We start from the raw sequence: 18,351 nt of genomic DNA, 5'->3' as shown, positions 1-18,351 counted from the left end.
ATCCCAGGGACAGGGGAGCCTGGTGGACTGCCGTCTATAAGGTCGCACAGAGTTGGACACGACTGAAGCGACTTAACAGCAACAATTTAAAGATCAATGTGCAAGTGGTACTGCATTTTATCTTCAACTCTTTCATAAATGGGTGCAAAGTGAAATATTCCTTGATAGCACAGTTGGACAGGAAAGAACATAAGTTGGAAAGAACTGAGGCTTTGAAGTTACAAGTTGTATGAATGTAGACGAATACTGCTTCTCTTCTCTAAACTTTAGCCTCCTGATTTGTAAAACTGGAATAAATTCATACCACAGATGACTGTTCTAAGGATTAAATGGCCTAGTATAATAAAGAGTTATGTATAAGGATTAGCATAACGCAGACAATCAAATAGCTACTAATACTACCTATCTGAGATTAAAGATGTTTACTCTCTCTTTTTTAAAGTCTACAGAGCTGCTGAGAAAGGCAAACTGTAAAACTGCTTTGTAAACTATTAAATTCTACAATATAAGATTAATGATGACAAACAGAAAACTAAGCTCACTATACACTCAAACTTTTCTATGGACCAGAAAGTCTGCCATTCGGTGACATCAAACTGTAACCACATTTTGCTGTCTTTTTGTTTTTGGCAGGGAAGGGGGAGCATTTCTATCATTTTCTATCACTTATTCATTCAACAAACATCCACCTGTGTGAATTTCGTGTTTGGTGCTGGAGACACAGCAGTAATTAAGTGGGACTCATCCCTGCCCTTGGGTAAGAATTGTGATCAGGTGGGAGGGACAACTGACAAATCATCCCCATGTCACAGGCCTGAAAATGGAAGCTAAGGGGAGTAGCAGCAGCCTGCCTGAGAAGGTGGGGAGAGCAGGCAGAGGGGCCAGAGCCCAGCGAATGCAGAGTGGTGAATCCGGCTCTTCTGAAGGGACAACAACTTCACTTGTTCAATAAACCCTGAGTGAGTGCCACTAAATGGAATCACTGGAAAAAACCTGCTTTTCAAAGCTGAATTAATAAATCCAAACATGTAAAATGATTAAAACAACACAATAATGAGAAAGCTTAGTTTTCTGGGTGATAATATTAAAATGTTATTTTCAAAATAATTATAATGGTTCTAAAAAATGCAAAAGTATGCTCTAACCAAACATCTGTGCTATGCTAAATGATACTAAGCAACAGCTATCAACATGCTGATGATATTCTACCCATTTTTAATTTTACGGCTCAGTTCTTAAGAGCTCAATGTCGTTAACTGCAAACATTTACAATGTCATTACTGAACATTTTATGTACTTTGAAATCCAGTCTGTAATTTACATGTATAATGCATTTCAACTTGCATTAATCATATTTCAAGTGCTCAACAGCCATATCTGACAACTGGCTACAGAATTCAAAGGCTAGAAGTCTGGCTATCAGTGACATCTACTGATTAGGCCAGCATCAGTCAGAATAACCCAAAAGATCACTGGCTATATTTATCAAACAGATCTGAGATGTTCTGTATAGTTTCAATTTTTGCTTTCTTACCTGGCAACAGTTAAGAAACAGAACATAAAATATCTGTAAACTGAATAAACAACAAGACATCATTATAATTCAAAAGTATATTCTATACATTCAAAGGTAGGTCTGTACTTTTAAAGAAATTTAAATGTAAAAAGATGAGTATTTTATTTATTTCAATCTCTGGGTATCTTTAATAAAAACATTCTGGCATATTAAAACAGAACCTAATCATAAGAATATTGATCCTGTTTTTAAGGTTTATTTAAAAAGTTTTTTAGTTATTAAAGTCATTCATTACTAAACATAAATCCAGAAGCTGTGAAAGATAAAGTTTTAAATCAAACATCAGGACACTTTTCTCTCTGATGAAAATGTAAGTTCAAAATCTAACATTAGACAATCTCCAAACAAAAGGGTTAAAATAGTCAATACTCTACCTTGGAGCACAAGGATGCCTATATTGAGCCTTTTTATTTGTGTGATCTACATAATAGGTTCCAAATTCTGATGACTCAACTCGTTCCCATCCTGGAGGAAGTCCTTCTCGCTCAAGAGGATGGCTCCAATGAGTTGTATTTGTGTTGTGATCTATGTAATATTTCCTCCCTCTCATTGTCCAGTCCACAGACCAGCCAGGAGGAAGGGGTAAATCTTCAGAACCATGGTTAGCTAAATTTCCTAATGATGTAGCAGCAACTCTCCCAATACCTGAGAGGAAAAAGAGAAGAGACAGAACAATGATTATAGCTAAAAGATACACTATATAAAAAACTCCAAACTATCCAAATTATACTCTCCCATTAAAAACCATGATTTTTACCATTACAAATAAAATTTTTCTTAAAACTAGTCAATGTTACTGTTATTTAATTACAAAAGGAGAAAAAAAACTAGAATCTATGAAATTAGGCTCTTTTGGTTGATGCTTCCATCACCAGACCATACAAACATTTAATTACTAATAAAGCTAATTAAGCATGTATACTGCTAAAGGAAAGTGAGGAAAAGAAAAATTCATCTCATTCAAGAGTTAAGATTTGACATTTCATCTAAAACAGCAAAAATGAACTTGTAAAACTATTCCTAGTTTGTAATTTCTTAAAAATAGTACGGCTAAAAAAACAATAATCTGGATGTACCATAAAACTATTAAGGAATTTTACCAAGTATAAGGTAAACATACAAAATAAATTAAATATTTTTATATTAATAACGGAAAACAAATTATACCACTTATAATAGCTCCAAAACTTTAAATATTTACATATCAATCTAATAAAAAATTGCTCTGTACGCTGACAACTACAAAACACTGATGAAAGAAATGAAATGGATGTGGTCAAGATGGTGGAGCAGGGAGACGCTGAACTCATCTCCCATGGGCACACCAAAAATACAACTAATATTTACAGAGCAACTACTGATGAGAACAACCAGAATCCAGCAGAAAAGATCTTCTACAACTAAAAATATAAAGAAGGAACCACAACAAGATGGGAAGGAAAGGTGGAAATGCAAAATAGTCAAATCCTTGCCCCAGGTGAGCAACCCACAAACAGGAGAATAACTGTAACTGTAGAGATTCTCCCCAAGGGGCAAGAGATCTGAATCCCACATTGGGTTTCCTCACCAGGAAGACAAGTCCCCAGAACTTCTGGCTTTGTAGGCCAGCAGTGCTCTCTTTCAGGTGAACCAGTGGGCTGTAAGAAATAAAGACTCTACTCTTAAATGGTGCATACAAAATCTCACACCCTCTGGGACCCAGGACAGAAACAATAATTTGAAAGGAGCATGGGTCAGACCCACCAGCTAATTTTGGAGAGCCTCCCAGAGAGGCAGGAGGAAACTGGGGACACAGACACTTGTGGCAGATGTTTCAGGAGTTTGCTCTATCTCAAGGCCACTGGTGCTGGCAAGTGTCATTTTGGAATCTTCCTTTTAACTTATTAGCAAAAGGACCTGGCCGTGCCCACCAGTCTATGGGCACCAGTACTGGGACACCTCAGGCCAAGTCAAGCAAGTAGCCCAGCTGGGGCACAGCCCCACTCACCAGCAGGCCTCTTGTGCCCTGAGTCTCGTCACGACACATCTCTGTCCTCCAGAGGGTCTAGGACTCAGGCCCACACACCAGTATACAAGCACTAGTCCTGGAATCCCCAGCAGCGGCATCAGAACCTGGCTCCAGCCACCAGTGGGCTGGTACTAGCCTCAGGACCAGCCTCACCCACCATCAGTTTCGCATGTAACACTATAAAACTCCAGGAGATAAAATAGGCAATACATTCTTCAACACAAGTTGTAGCAGTATTTTCTTAGCTCAGTCTCCTAAAGCCAAAAAATAAATAAATAAATAAAAGCAAAAGTAAATGGGACCTAATCAAACTTGAAAGCTTTTTGCACAGCAAAGGAAATCATGAACACAATGAAAATAACCCCACAGAACAGAAAATATTTGCAAGTGCTGCAATCAACAAGGGGTTAATATCCAAAACATATGAACAATGGATACAACTCAGTATTAAAACAACCCACCCAACCAAAAAATGGACAGAAGACCTAAATAGACATTTCTCCAAAAAGACATTCAGATGGCCAACAGGCACATGAAAAGATGCTCAATATCGCTAATTGTTCAGTTCAGTCGCTCAGTCGTGTCCGACCCTTTGCAACCCCATGGATCACAGCATGTCAGGCCTGTCCATCACCAACTCCAAGAGTTCACTCAGACCCACATCCATTGAGTCAGTGACGCCATCCAGCCATCTCATCCTGCCGTTCCCTTCTCCTCCTGCCTCCAATCCCTCCCAGCATCAGAGTCTTTTCCAATGAGTCAACTCTTCGCATGAGGTGGCCAAAGTACTGGAGTTTCAGCTTTAGCATCATTCCTTCCAAAGAAATTCCAGGGCTGATCTCCTTCAGAATGGACTGGTTGGATCTCCTTGCAGTCCAAGGGACTCTCAAGAGTCTTCTCCAACACCACAGTTCAAAAGCATCAATTCTTCGGCATTATTAGAGAAATGCAAATCAAAAGTACAATGAGGTATCAATTCACACTGGCCAGAATCATCATTTTGAAGTCCATAAATAGTAAGTGCTGGAAAGTATGTGGAGAAAAGGGAACTAACTCTCTTACACTGCTGGGACTGTAAACTGACACAGCCACTAAGGAAAACAGTATGGAAGTTCCTTAAAAAAATAAAAATATAGTTGCCATATGATCCAGTAATCCCATTCCTGGGCATATACCTGGAAAAGAGGAAAACTCTAACTGGAAAAGATACAAGCACCACAATGTTCATAGGAGCACTATTTATAATACTCAACATGGAAGCAACCCAAGTGTCCATCAAAAGACAACTGGCCTAAAAAGATATGGTGTGTGTGTGTATACATATATATATGTGTACATAAATAAGGCATGTATACATGTATAAAACACACACAATGGAATGTTATTTAACCCAAAAAAGAATGAAATATTTCCAATTACAGCAACATATGGATGGACCTAGAGAATACTATGCTTAGCGAAGTCAGTCAGAAAGAGAAAGACAAATACTATATGATGTCATTTATTTGTGGAATCTAAAAAATAACACAAATGAATCTACACACAAAAACCAAAACAGACCCACAAACATAGAAAACAAACTTATGTTTACCAAAAAGGGAGAGGAGGGAAAAATTAGGAGTATGGGATTAACAGACACAAATTATTATACATAAAATAGACGAGCAAGAAGGATTTACTATATATAGCACAGCAAATTATGGCTCCGTGGTAAAGAATCCGCCTGCCAATGCAGGAGACATGGGTTCAGTTCCTGGATTGGGAAGATCCCCTAGAGAAGGAAATGGCAATTCACTCCAGGAATTCTTGCCTGGGAAATCCCATGGACAGAGAAGCCTGAAGGGCTACAGTCTAAGGGTCACAAAAGAGTCAGACATGACTTAGTGGCTAAACAACAACAATAACAACAGGGAGTCATACCCAGGATCTTGTAATAACCTATAATGGAACACAACTGCAAAAAACAAATTACTATGCTATACTCCTGAAATCAACACAATATTGTAAATCAACTGTATTTCAAAAAAAAAAAAAAAAAGAGAGGTAAAATCCCTAGATCTAATATATATATACCAAGACTGCCAAAAGCAGATGGGGTAGAAGAACAGTAAAGAAAGAAGTGGAAATAAGAACAGAGTACTGTGAAAAACTACTTAGCCCAACACACTAGCCTGGTAACTTTTCCTTTTCCCTACTCAATCCCTTTTTTTTTAACCTCTCTAGCAACTACAGCAGCCAATTTCAAATAATTGGCAGAGAAAAACCCAAATTGTTCAATAACATATAATAAGGACAGCATAACATCAATTTCTGTAAGAAAAATTGAAGAGGCAAAAAAGTGCAAAACTGATTAAAAAGAACATTCAAAAAAATGTTGAGCCAAAGCAGAGAAAAAAATGAAATTATATATTCTGCCACTGCCATAAATTGAAAAATGAATGAAGCAATCACCTCCCTGAAAGAAGAGCAAAAAGAAGAAAAACAAGAGCCCCCAAAACACAGATGTTAAAAAAAAAACAGAGATAATAGGTGTGCTTAGGGAAAGAATGATGAAGACAAAAACTGGAAGAAAAAACATGTAGTGTTCGTTAGAGTAAGAAACCTGGCAACTCTCAACCAAGTGCTTAAGGTTAACATCACCAATAATGTCATAAAGAGATCATGTATCTCCTTTATACGATATGATGAAGACACTTCACCTCTGGTATTCTTTTCATAAACCAATACACCCAGTCTAATCATGAGAAAAACATCAGACAAAATGCAAATTGAGAGTCAACAAAAACATCTGACAAGTATTTCTCAAAACTTGTCAAGGTCCTGAAGAACAAGAAAAGACTAGGAAGTTGTTCTAGACCAAAAAACATTAAGGAGACATGACAACTAAATGTGATGGGTACTCTGCACTGGGTCCTGTGACAGAAAATGAGCACTAATGAGAAAACTCATGAAACTCAAGTAAAACGTGTCATTTTATTTCTTAAAAATTCTTGATTCATGAAGACACTAAAAAGAAAAACTTATTGGTTACCTCTGGAGGCAGTTAGGCAATTATTCTGAAAAACAGTAAATAAAGGGAAAGGTCCAGCATATATCCTGTCTTATATGAATACCCAAAATACTAACAAAGGAAACCAAATAATTAAGAAAAGTTCTTCACTATAAAAGTCTTCTTTACAGAATTCCAACTAATAAAGAAATGACAACATTAGAATATCACTACTTGCAACAGCTAATGAAATATGGATCTAGCCAATAATCAATACTGGCTTCCAAATCACTAGATGAAAAGCTGACAGACAATATCATGATGGATGAATTGGGATGGCATCTGATCCCATGATCAATTCTAACATCACAAAAAGAGAAATCAGTCATTATGTGTCTCTGGATCTGATGCAACAGAATACGTAACATCGCCTATGAAGTACTCTGGCAGAAAGGAAAATGCAAGAAAGAAAACAAAATCACTCTTGCTGAGCACCCTTTGGGAAGAAAGTCATTTATTTCTAAAACATATGGTGACTATAAGACAAAACAAAGCTAACAAGCCTTCTGGTGAAGCTGACTTTGGCTTCTGCCATTTCCAATTGGACATTTAGTAAGTGTAGCTTAAGCAAGTTCAGTACTTAAAGAGAAAATATTTAAACAGAAAACAAATAAGCCAACGTATTAAAGACATGCATGCACATAGGAAATATCTACAATCATGCTGTTTAAGCATGCAATAGCTTTACACTTTCACAAATTTCCATCACTAAAGATGCTGTAGTACTAGTCACAACCAAGGATGGCAATTTTTAGAAAGAATTATAGACTCATTGGAAAAGACCCTGATGCTGGGAAAGACTGAGGGCAGGAGGAAAAAGGGGTGATAGAGGATGAGATGGTTGGATGGCATCATCAACGTAACGGACATGGGTTTGAGCAAATGCCAAGAGATAATGAAGGACAAGGAAGCCTAGTATGCTGCAGTTCATGGGGTCATAAAAGAGTGGGACACAACTTAGTGACTTAACAACAACAACAAAGTTAATTCAATGTATTCAAATTGAGTTATTGATAAGAATCATAACATTATGACCCAAAAGAGGTCCCCATGGAACTATATAATATGTATATATAACATATTTTATATATATAGAGAGAGAACTATATAAATAGATTTCTAAATGATGCATTAAAAACAAAAAGCTATTATAGTAATTAAAAACCATACAGGCTTAGAGAGTATTAAAGTCTGACAGTTTTTTTAATTCAGTCAATCCTAATTTCTATATACTGAATTTGCCTAAATCTAGAAACACATGCACTGTTACATGTAAACAACAGTAGGTACCAAAAACCAGATTTTAAACTATGATAAACTTGAAATTCATATTTAGAAGAAACACAAAGACCTCCCTATAAAACTTGTGTCCAGGAACTAAACCTTGACAGGTTGATAAGGGAGCCACAAAGTCCATAAAGTCCCAAATAGGCTCATCAGCTTTACCAATACCATGTGAAACCATCATTCCTAACCTTTTAGGAACTACCTATAAACAGTTTTAGTTTCATGACAAACCCCCACTACTACTTTCTGAAGCTGCCATATGCACCAAAGTTTTTTCAAACTATTGTTTGCATAATTCTATAAAACCTATTGGGAGATGAATGTACAGGATAAAAGGACTGGACAGCACCTATCTACAACATAAAACGTTATCAGCAATATCTGTAGCTCTGTGCCTGTGCTCAGTTGCATCCAAGTCTTTGTGACCCCATGGACTATAGCCTGCCAGGCTCCTCTGTCCATGGGATTTTTCAGGCAAGAATACCGGAGTGGGTTGCCATTTTCTACTCCAGGGGATCTGACCCAGGGATTGAACCCATGTCTCCTGCATCTCATGCACTGGCAGGCAGATTCTTAACCACTGAGCCACCTGGAAATCCATAAGAAGTCTGCTTAGTCACTCAGTCATGTCCAGACTTTGTCACCCTTGAATTGTAGCCCACCAGTCTCCTGTGTTCATGGGATTTTTCAGGCAAGAATACTAGAGTGGGTTGCCATTTCCTTCTCCAGGGGATCTTTCTGAAGATCCCCTGGATCTTAGTAATAAGTCTACCAGACATTTTTAAAAAAAGCTATTTCAAGCTCTAACATACCAGACCTCCACTCTTAAATTCAGAGAGAAGGCTGAAACTTCAATAACCAAATATGCCAAATCTGGAAAAAGCATAGAAGAGCGTATAACATTCTTACCAAACACATGAACTACCGATTATGAATGTCTACTCTGTCCCTCGCCTTTTCCATATGTACTATTTCAAACTCAATCAGCTCTCTGAGGCAGAGGTATGATTATCAATTTACAGACAAGGAAACGAAGGTTCAAGTAAGTTACGTTACCAAAGGCCATACAGATGGTATTAGGTCAAATGACAAATCTCTTACCTACCACATAACCATACCACAAAAGATCAACCGTAATTCTTCAAAGAAAAATATGACTGTTGCTAGTAAAAGAAAATGTAATCTGTAATTCTGAACTTGTTTCTGAGCTATAAGAAAAAAAAATAGTTCTCCATAATTTCAATTAGTCTGAGAAAAAAGTGAATTCATAATCTTTAATTTTTATTCATAGGAATAAATTGCACAAGCACCTTCCATTTATATAAACTAAAACATGAATAAGCTAAATACATAACTTCCCAAGGACACAGATAAATTATTACTTTGTCTCTCCACAAAGCTTTCACTAGATATCCCTCCAAAGAACTTAACGTCACACAACTGGGCAGATATCTAAAAGATCTGCCCTTACAGACAAGCTCAAAAATTCTAGCTTCCTAATGCTAAAGTCGGAGAAGGCAATGGCACCCCATTCCAGTACTCTTGCCTGTAAAATCCCATAGATGGAGGAGCCTGGTAGGCTGCAGAAGAATCGGACAGACTGAGCGACTTCACTTTCACTTTTCACTTTCATGCATTGGAGAAGGAAATGGCAGCCCACTCCAGTGTTCTTGCCTGGAGAATCCCAGGGAAGGGGGAGCCTGGCGGGCTGCCGTCTATGGGGTCACACAGAGTCGGACACAATTGAAGTGACTTAGTAGCAGCAGCAATGCTAAAGTGGTTACAAAAAATGGAATCTGGAATCCTAATGAAGGTTACGAGCTCCAAGATAATACTAAACATTACATTCCATGTTATAATCAAGATGTTGATAAGAAATTATACGGATTAAACAAAGCCAACTGCCTTTTTCCTCTTCTCCAAATAACTAAAACTGTGCCCCTAAGGATTATTACCACATCCTCAAAAGAAGATTAGGGTTAACTAATAATTATGCATTTCCTGGAGTAAACACAACTCCAGTATTTTGTTTGGTAAAGCCTGGACCTTTTTAATTGGATGTTTATAACTTGATTTCTTTAGCTGTCTTTAAAAATAATATTTAAAAGTTTGATACTTAAAATTGCATAGAACTAAATTATTTAGGCACAAAGCAAAGGAATTCAATTTGCCTTTAGTATTCCAACTAAAGACTTCCTGTTAACAGCAGAATTTCTTTCTTTGGCACATACGGTAACTGCCTGACTGGTATGTAGGCCAAAATGTTAAAGGTCAAATTTCACAGCTAAATGTAGAACATCCTGGCCCTAAAACCCTTTAAGATATTATACAACTTGTTTCTCTGTACTTCTGCTAACTACAATAAGATGAAATGAACCCTTGAGACAAGGTGTTTCCTAAAAGTTTAATAACTAATGGGCAGGAATTACTACTCTCAGGGCTTCCATGGTGGCTCAGATGGTCACGTCACAGAACTCCTCTTCCATACCTTTTTTACACTTATTACATTAGTAACAGCAACCAAAATTTAACACCTGTGAAAATAAACCTGTCTAGAACACATCCTTACTCTCCCGCAAACTTACTTTCTCCTTTGCATTCATTCAAATTTCTTGAACTCTCTCTAGCATATGAAAATACAGTTAAGTTTCAAGTCTTTTCAAGATGAATTCAAGAAATTTCCAGCTACTGTGTCATATTCAGACTTTTTCCCTCTGGAAAAGACAGCTATTAGGCTTTTCTATTTGGTTAATAATTGGTTATTAATCCTCCCCTGCCACTTAAGAGAATCCTGCAAAGTAGTACCATTTTTATCTCTGAAAGGTATAATATTAATCTTATTGCCCTGGTATAAATTAATGTTTAAGTGAAATTTCTTAAGCATGTACCACTGCTGCAATTAATACAAATCTTTTTTTAAATAACATTATTTAATTTGAAAAAATATCCAATTAACTTTTATTCATTTCTAAAATATAATTGGGAAAAGTTGTTTTAAAGTCCGTCATTAAAATTATAAGGACCGTATCAGATTGCATAAGAAGGATCCTAAGATGGGATCAGTAGAAATTTAGTCTTTACAGTATTTACTCAATACTTTTCAGTATTTTAAAATATTTTAAATTGGTATCAGATTTTAACTTGGTATCATTAATTTCTTCACACTTTAGGCATAAAAGTGTCATGAGCTATAGGTGATGTGTGCAACATAAATATATATAGGAAAGGTAAATAGATATGGGAAAGGTAAATGTGAACAACAATCTTTATTAATGACAAATTGATTGTTATAAGCTATTTTCAGTACAGACTTGAAATTTGTAAATCCATTCACTTATTCAACCATCTATTTTTACAGCACCTCCTATATAGCCAGGTGCTTTGCTAATCCTATCTGACTCTTTTCTTTTTCCCTTCATCCGTCAATAACCATCAGTGGCCAAGGCCATTCAATACAGATTTGTCCCACTTCTCCCCTTTCCAAATGATCCCAGACTAGGTCAGGTCCTCACTAACATTCAAAATACTGGGACTTCCCTGATGGTTTAGTGGCCAAGACTCCCAAGGCAGAGGATCAGGGTCAATCCTTGATCAGGGACCTAGATCTCACATGCCACAAATTAAGAGTTATCATGGTGCAACTGACATCCAGTGCAAATAATTAAAATATTAACCATAAGACATGCACCAAATGGAAAATTACAGGGCACTGAAATGCCACATAAATAGTGCTTAACATTAAGAAACTCATTCAAGTAAAAAAGCAGGTATACTAAACTGTATTGGGTATAATCACAACACTGTTTAAAAAACAAAAAGAATGTCATGCAAAAAGATGAACAAAATAAATATAAAGAACCTCAGGTATCATGAGTGCTTTACCTTTACTTTTCTGCATTTTGCAAATTTCTTATAACAAGCAGGTATTACTTTAAAAAAATTTATAAAAATAAACTTTATTTTTAAAACTCCAACTATTTCTAAGGTTAAAAATTACACGATATTCAGTTCAGTTCAGTCACTCAGTCGTGTCTAACTCTTTGCAATCCCATGGACTGCATGCAGCACGCCAGGCCTCCCTGTCCATCAACAACTCCTGGAGCTTACTCAAACTCATGTCCATCGAGTCAGTGATGCCAACCATCTCATCCTCTGTCGTCCCCTTCTCCTCCTGCCTTCAATCTTTCCCAACATCAGGGTCTTTTCAAATGAGTCAGTTCTTTGCATCAGGTGGCCAAAGTATTGGAGTTTAAGCTTCAACATCAGTCCTTCCAATGAACACCCAGGACTGATTTCCTTTAGGATGGACTGGTTGGATCTCTTTGCAGTCCAAGGGATGCTCAAGAGTCTTCTCCAATACCACAGTTCAAAAGCATCAATTCTTCGGCACTCAGCTTTCTTTACAGTCCAACTCTCATATCCAAACATGACTAGTGGGAAAACCATAGCTTTGACTAGACAGACCTTTGTTGGCAAAGTAATGTCTCTGCTTTTTAATATGCTGTCTAGATTGGTCATAGCTTTCCTTCCAAGGAGCAAGTGTCTTTTAATTTCATTCCTACAGTCACCATCTGCAGTGATTTTGGAGCCCCCAAAAATAAAAGTCACTCCACTCACTGTTTCCATTGTTTCCCCATCTATTTGCCATGAAGTGATGGGACTGGATGCCATGACTTAGTTTTCTGAATGTGGATATTAGAAATAGCCAAAATAAACACTGAAGTATGCAACTGTCAATCCTTTAACCTAGAAGCACCTTAAAAACAAGAAAGGTACTCACCTATTTTCATTGCAGTATTTCTATGTCTAGAAAACCTCTCCTCTTCAGTATCCCAATGAGACTTGAATGTCAGCTTTCACAAAATAAGCTGCTCTTGCCACCTTTTCCAGACTATTCTTCAATTTTCAAAATTTACGTGATTTATTTTCTCCTAAACTTGTAATTAAATCTCATTTTTCCTTCAAATGCATCATAAGTTTGTACTTCGTCTATAACACCACTGGTACCTGAGGTCCTCTTTCCTCTAGCAATCTATTCCAAGCACAACTAGTAAACTAATATTTAAACACTGCTTTCATAAAATTAAAATCTCGTCCTTTTGAAATCTGCAAAGGCTTCTGCTTGACCTGAGTTTAAATTGTATAGCCTGCTGTTGCATCACTAATCTCTTTTCCACCTTATTCAAACTTATTCCAACTTATTTCTTCAAACTAGACAGAACTACACAGTTCCCTGGATTTACGTATCTGCTGTTTTCATTATTTTTCACCTACAATGTCCTTTCTATGTCTCCTGTCAATCTGAAGTCCAAGCTCAAAGAAAACAGCTCAGATCCCACCTCTTCCACGAACGATTCTCTATGCATTCTAGCCTATGCTGATCTCTCTTCTGACTCCCCTTACACAAAGTGCAACAACTAACTCACCTGTGATCATTTGGCATATATGGGTTTTGTTCTCCCAATTAAGGTTATCAGAACAAAGATACCAAAAGGGAAAATACTAGACATATAAACATTAATGCCAAATGAATGAGGTGTAAATGTATCAGATATTTTTTATTTTTATCCTGTCAAACTGTAAAGCCTACAACTTATTAGGGAAAAAAATCAGATGAAAAAGTTTGATTTTTCAGCTTGCTTCAGTTTACCGAGTGTAACCTAGTACTTTAGGAATAAAGTTGAACTGTGCATTTTACCTCTCTCTTCTGCTCCTTGTACTATGTCCCAAAGTCAGCAAATACAGAAAGCAGAGTTTAAAAAATTATATGGAAAATATTTTTCCCCATTGCAAAAAGAACAAAAGGACACAACACACAATCAACCATTTGACAATCAGCCTTTTTAAACCTGGGAAATAATTATTTAACTACAAAAACAGGTCTGTTAAAAACAAAACAGACCAAGTTCTAGCTAAGCTATGATGCAGTTGCCCATGGTATCACCTACCATGCCCAATTCTTCCTATTTGCCTTTGCTTTCCCAGGTTTAAGTCCAGTTTCTCTGAAATCCTAACCATCCCATTTACCAAATCTAAACCTAGAGTCAATCCAACTACAGACATTAAAATCTCTAAGTTTTCAAAGTTCCTACTGCCTAGATAGCCTTCAGATATGTACCCAGCTTTTATAAAGTAAGTTAAATAGATGAGTTAAGGGACATAAAATTCTTTCCCTCAGTGCAGGTGAGTAATTATTTGCAAGCTGATTTAGCAAGACTAGCAGAACAGAGTAGTAGTTCTCTAAGAGTATCTGTTGGCTTTCCAAGAAAATCCAGAAAACAACATCACCTGAATGAAGTGTTAATAAATCTAAATATACAAACTAATGCCATATTTATATTTTAAGTTACCTGAAGCATGCCTCCCCTGATTCTGTGGCATTCTTTGGAAGAGATCATGGTTGTATTCATAATACCTATAGTCTTCATGTCCACGATCTCCAAGTGGGCGCCTCCTCTGACCATCAAAATAATTATCTGAATAATAATATCGGGAACCAGAGTCTCCATTTTCGGGAGCAAAGTTAACTTCTGTTAAAAATGACTGAGAAGAGCCATATTCCCTAGGGACATCTGCTAGACTCCTCGCAAGGTAAGAAGGTGCAGATAATCTGTTGCTTTCTCTTCTCATCATTTCATGAGGTGTTCTTTGAACTGGAGTTCTAAGGAAACTATGGTTTCTTGAAACTATTCCATCTCCAGAAGCTGAAAAGGCATTAGCGCTTGAATCTGGAAGACAGATATCAGTTCGTCTTGGAATTGTTGGACCGTGCCGGATAAAAGAAGGCATAAGATCTATAATAAAACAAAAGAATAAAATGACTAGTAAGTAATATGCTTTTCCAAAGTTGTTTATTTACATCTTACCCCAAAATGAAAAATTTCAGTGGACTAAAAACACAATCAGAAACTTTAGCAAAGTATCTGGGTATTTTAAATTGAGGCTGACTGCCATATTCCCACTCAAATGAATTTATAATTTGTATGAATGTGTTATAAGTATGCTCTACCAGATTCAAACATATTCTGCATACTACCAAACATAATATAATGAAACATCAGTAAGTTTAACTACAAAATACATATTAATGCTCATGAATAAATGTATAAAAATAGTAAACAATCTAACAAATGAATACAGTTACCAGCATAATTTAACATTAGTTTGTTTTGCAGACTGTACTTCATTCCCAAACTCTTCTTTAAGTAAAACACAATTTAAAAAATGAAACAGATAATAATGCTATTCTCAAACATGTAAAGGCGAATTCCTTAAAAAAAATTTAAAAAATTATTAACCTGGCATTCCTACTCTTGGAATTATGTAGCAATAGCACAATACTCAAAAGATGGAAAAACTAAAAATTAAGCTATGAAAATTAAAAAATTTTTTTAAATCTCATTTCAAAGAGACACACAAATGTTGAATCAGTTCAAAAACAAACAAAAAACGCCAAGTCTAAAACCATTACAATTCAAAACAATTAAGAACAATTACAATTCAAAACAGAAGAAAACAGGGCAATGGCATTAAGGGTACAGTACTTCTGAATATAAAACTTAAATAAATACCTTAAGCATTCCTGGTTAGAAAGCAAACACCTTTAAAACAAGAAGAAAACTGGATCTGGAGACCATTTTATTAGTTCACTAAGTAGACAGTATCAGAGGGCACGCATATTAATATGCAACAGAAGCCAAACACACAAAAATTAGTAACCGAATAAACAAGGTTCAACATTTGATGAAACTAAAACAAAATACTATATATCAAAAGTTATTTGCTAAAAGGTGTGGCAAACATATTTCATGATTTTAAGGAATGTTGAATAACACTGTTATCTGAAGCTAACTGCAAGCTAACCTAAACTTGGCCAAAATCCTAAGAGAATATGTAAATGAAAAATAAACTATTAAAAAAAGTTTTTAAAAATCAAGTTTCAGGTTACTGATGTACCCATCTGATCTGTTCTGTAAGAAACCACTGCAAATACAAGGACAAATCTGGAAGGTTGATGATGTGGTTATAATGGGAAAACATGCTCTCCACCCCTTTTTGTGTGATCTTGGGCAAATATTACCAGGAACCTCTATGAAAAGCTTTCCCAATTACAATGTGAGGTAATGCTTAAGTCACAAAGTCACCAGCTTCCAAGAAGGAAACTTACACAAAGGGCCCAGCATTTAGTATGAACACCAAAAAACTTGCTCCTTACCTCACAAATGTTCTGAACACATAAGCAAGAATTAAAAACGTAAAAGATTCAGGAGGAAAATTAGAGTCAAATACTTAAATTGAAGATAAATAAAGTGCCAGCGAAATGCACTCTATTAAAAAATGTTTATAAACACACACACAACTTTTTTCGTAATTTTCCCAAAGTATGATGGAAATTATTTTGAGTCTTTGGCGGATTTCTAGGAGGTTTTATTTGAAGAAATTCTCATGAACACAGCCAAACACATATAATTTTGGCTCTTCAACCCTGAGATCTACAACTGAGGAGGCTTTTTGGGCAGCAGCTACAATAGCGACGGTCAGCTTTCACCTCCGGACGTCATCATCCAACAGCTGGACTAAGAATTCTACTCAAGCGTTCGCACAACTACGAGCAGGGCAAGTGACACCCAGTGTTTGCAAACACAATGCAAATCTCGACGTCACAAGAGGAAAACGTGCCCGTGTAATCCCTTTAATTCCTACAGAACCAGCGGATGAGCAATTTGTTTCCCAAAGAATATCTTTCTTCCAGTAATCAAAACCAACAACATAGTTTCAAGAGGGGAAGTCTGTGGATTTTGAGGGGCGGGACGGGGGGCGGGGGGTGGGAACAGAGGTGGACTAACTTAAGTTTTTTACTCTTTATCAGCTTTCAAACAACGAACATCACTCCAGGCATTTAAAAAAAAAAAAAAAATCACAGAGGCCAAAAGGAAAGAGAAGCCGCGGGGAGCGGCGTCGGACACCCAGCCCGCGTCCCCCGCAGCCCGCGGCCGCCCAGGCCAGGTGTGGGCGCACCCCGCCCGACACTCACTCCGCAGCAGAGGCGACGTCTCCTTCTTCACGTACTTCCCCTGCACCTCGGCCGGCTTGGACACTTCGTTTTTGGTTTTCTTCCGGGACAGCATCCTTGACCACGAGGCCCCAGGCCACGCCAAGCAGCCGCCCTAAGGCTCCGCGCCGGGCGCCGGGTGTCCCCGCCGCCACCTCCGCCGGCGTCGCCGCCTCCTTCCCTCCCGAGCCGCCGCCGCCGCCGCCGCCGCCGCCGCCGCCTCTCCGCAGCCCGGGGTTGCCCACAAGGACTGCCGCATGTTCGGGGCGCTAAGCGCGCCGGTCACCGCTCAATCGCTTGTCAGTTCCTTCCCGGAAGTCTGCCGGCTCCGCGTCGTTGCCCGAGGACTCCGAGAGAAGAGCCAGGAACGCCCGGCCAGGGCCATGGTCCGCTGCTGACCACCTAGTAACCGCTACTGCTGCCGCCGCTGTCGCCGCCTACGTCCCGTAAACTTTCCCTGCGGCCGCTGGGAATTCTGGGAAACTCGACGCAGCGCGAGCGCCGCCGCCCCTCCCCCACCCGCTCCTGGGCGTGGCTCGGGCCAGAGGACTCGGGGCCGCCCTCTCAGCTAACGGGTCGTCCCGGCGTCTTCAGGAGGAGCAGCGGCAGCTTTCACTGCCGCTCGGCGAGGAGCAGGTCTGGTGGGCACTTGGGACGAAACGTGCCAGACTGAGTGCAGGAGGCCGTGGCGCGCTCCTGCAGAGGAACCCTCCTCTACCCGCAGATTTTTCTCTCAGGACCTTGAGGGAGCTGGTAACGCCCCCAAGATGCATTCGCGTCCTCGGCCACGAAAGAGGACGTCCCTCTTGGAGTTTTGGGGGCTGGTAAATTCAAGCCCGTAATAGCACAGAATGCCTGTAGAGTCGAAGGAACGCCACCCTTACGCTAATGCTGCACCCAAAGAAATCTAGATCTTTTTGTTGAAAACACCCCGTTAGTGCCAGGGAGTGTGCGTCTTTCTGATAAAGGAAAACACGGAGGAAGAAGCCGAAGTGGTGTTTCTGTTATCTGTGATGCAAGATAAATTTGATATTAGCGTGATTTATTTATCACTATCATTATCCACCATATATTTCCTCTTGGAAATATGGAGTTGTCAATGGAAAAAAAATAATCTCTCATGGGAATACAAAAGAGTTTTATTTGAGCCGAACTGGGAAATACAAGCCCAGAAGACAGCTTCTCAGGTAACTCTGAGGACATCCTGAGGGGAAGCATGGTTTTCAGCATAGTTTTGTCAGAACAAAACATTCAATAAGTCAGGAATATATTCCTTCAAGGTTTCAAAAAAAAAAAAAAATCAGTTTGGAACACACGAAGTTATTATTGCCTTGGTCCGTGGAAAGGGAGTCATCCCTGAAGCAGTAAAAGCATTGGCA

The 18,351-nt window shown here is 38.3% G+C and overlaps 1 protein-coding gene across 1 annotated transcript in view; it reads right to left on the bottom strand.

Annotated features, from left to right (window-relative positions):
- The window catches only part of SAV1 (salvador family WW domain containing protein 1), a 29,270-nt gene extending 11,263 nt beyond the window's left edge, over positions 1–18,007 (bottom strand). The window contains exons 1-3 of the mRNA XM_018054365.1: positions 16,955–18,007; positions 14,271–14,714; positions 1,951–2,221 (exon numbers count right to left, since the gene is read on the bottom strand). Of these exons, the coding sequence (XP_017909854.1) occupies positions 1,951–2,221; positions 14,271–14,714; positions 16,955–17,048 (809 nt within the window). The 5' untranslated portion in view covers positions 17,049–18,007. The remainder of the gene's footprint in view (positions 1–1,950; positions 2,222–14,270; positions 14,715–16,954) is intronic.

Source organism: Capra hircus, chromosome 10 (genome assembly GCF_001704415.2).
Source record: "Capra hircus breed San Clemente chromosome 10, ASM170441v1, whole genome shotgun sequence".
In the NCBI taxonomy this organism is placed as follows: Eukaryota; Metazoa; Chordata; class Mammalia; order Artiodactyla; family Bovidae; genus Capra; species Capra hircus.
The sequence above is the reverse complement of the archived record's forward strand: the minus strand, read 5'-3'. Positions and strand labels throughout refer to the sequence as shown.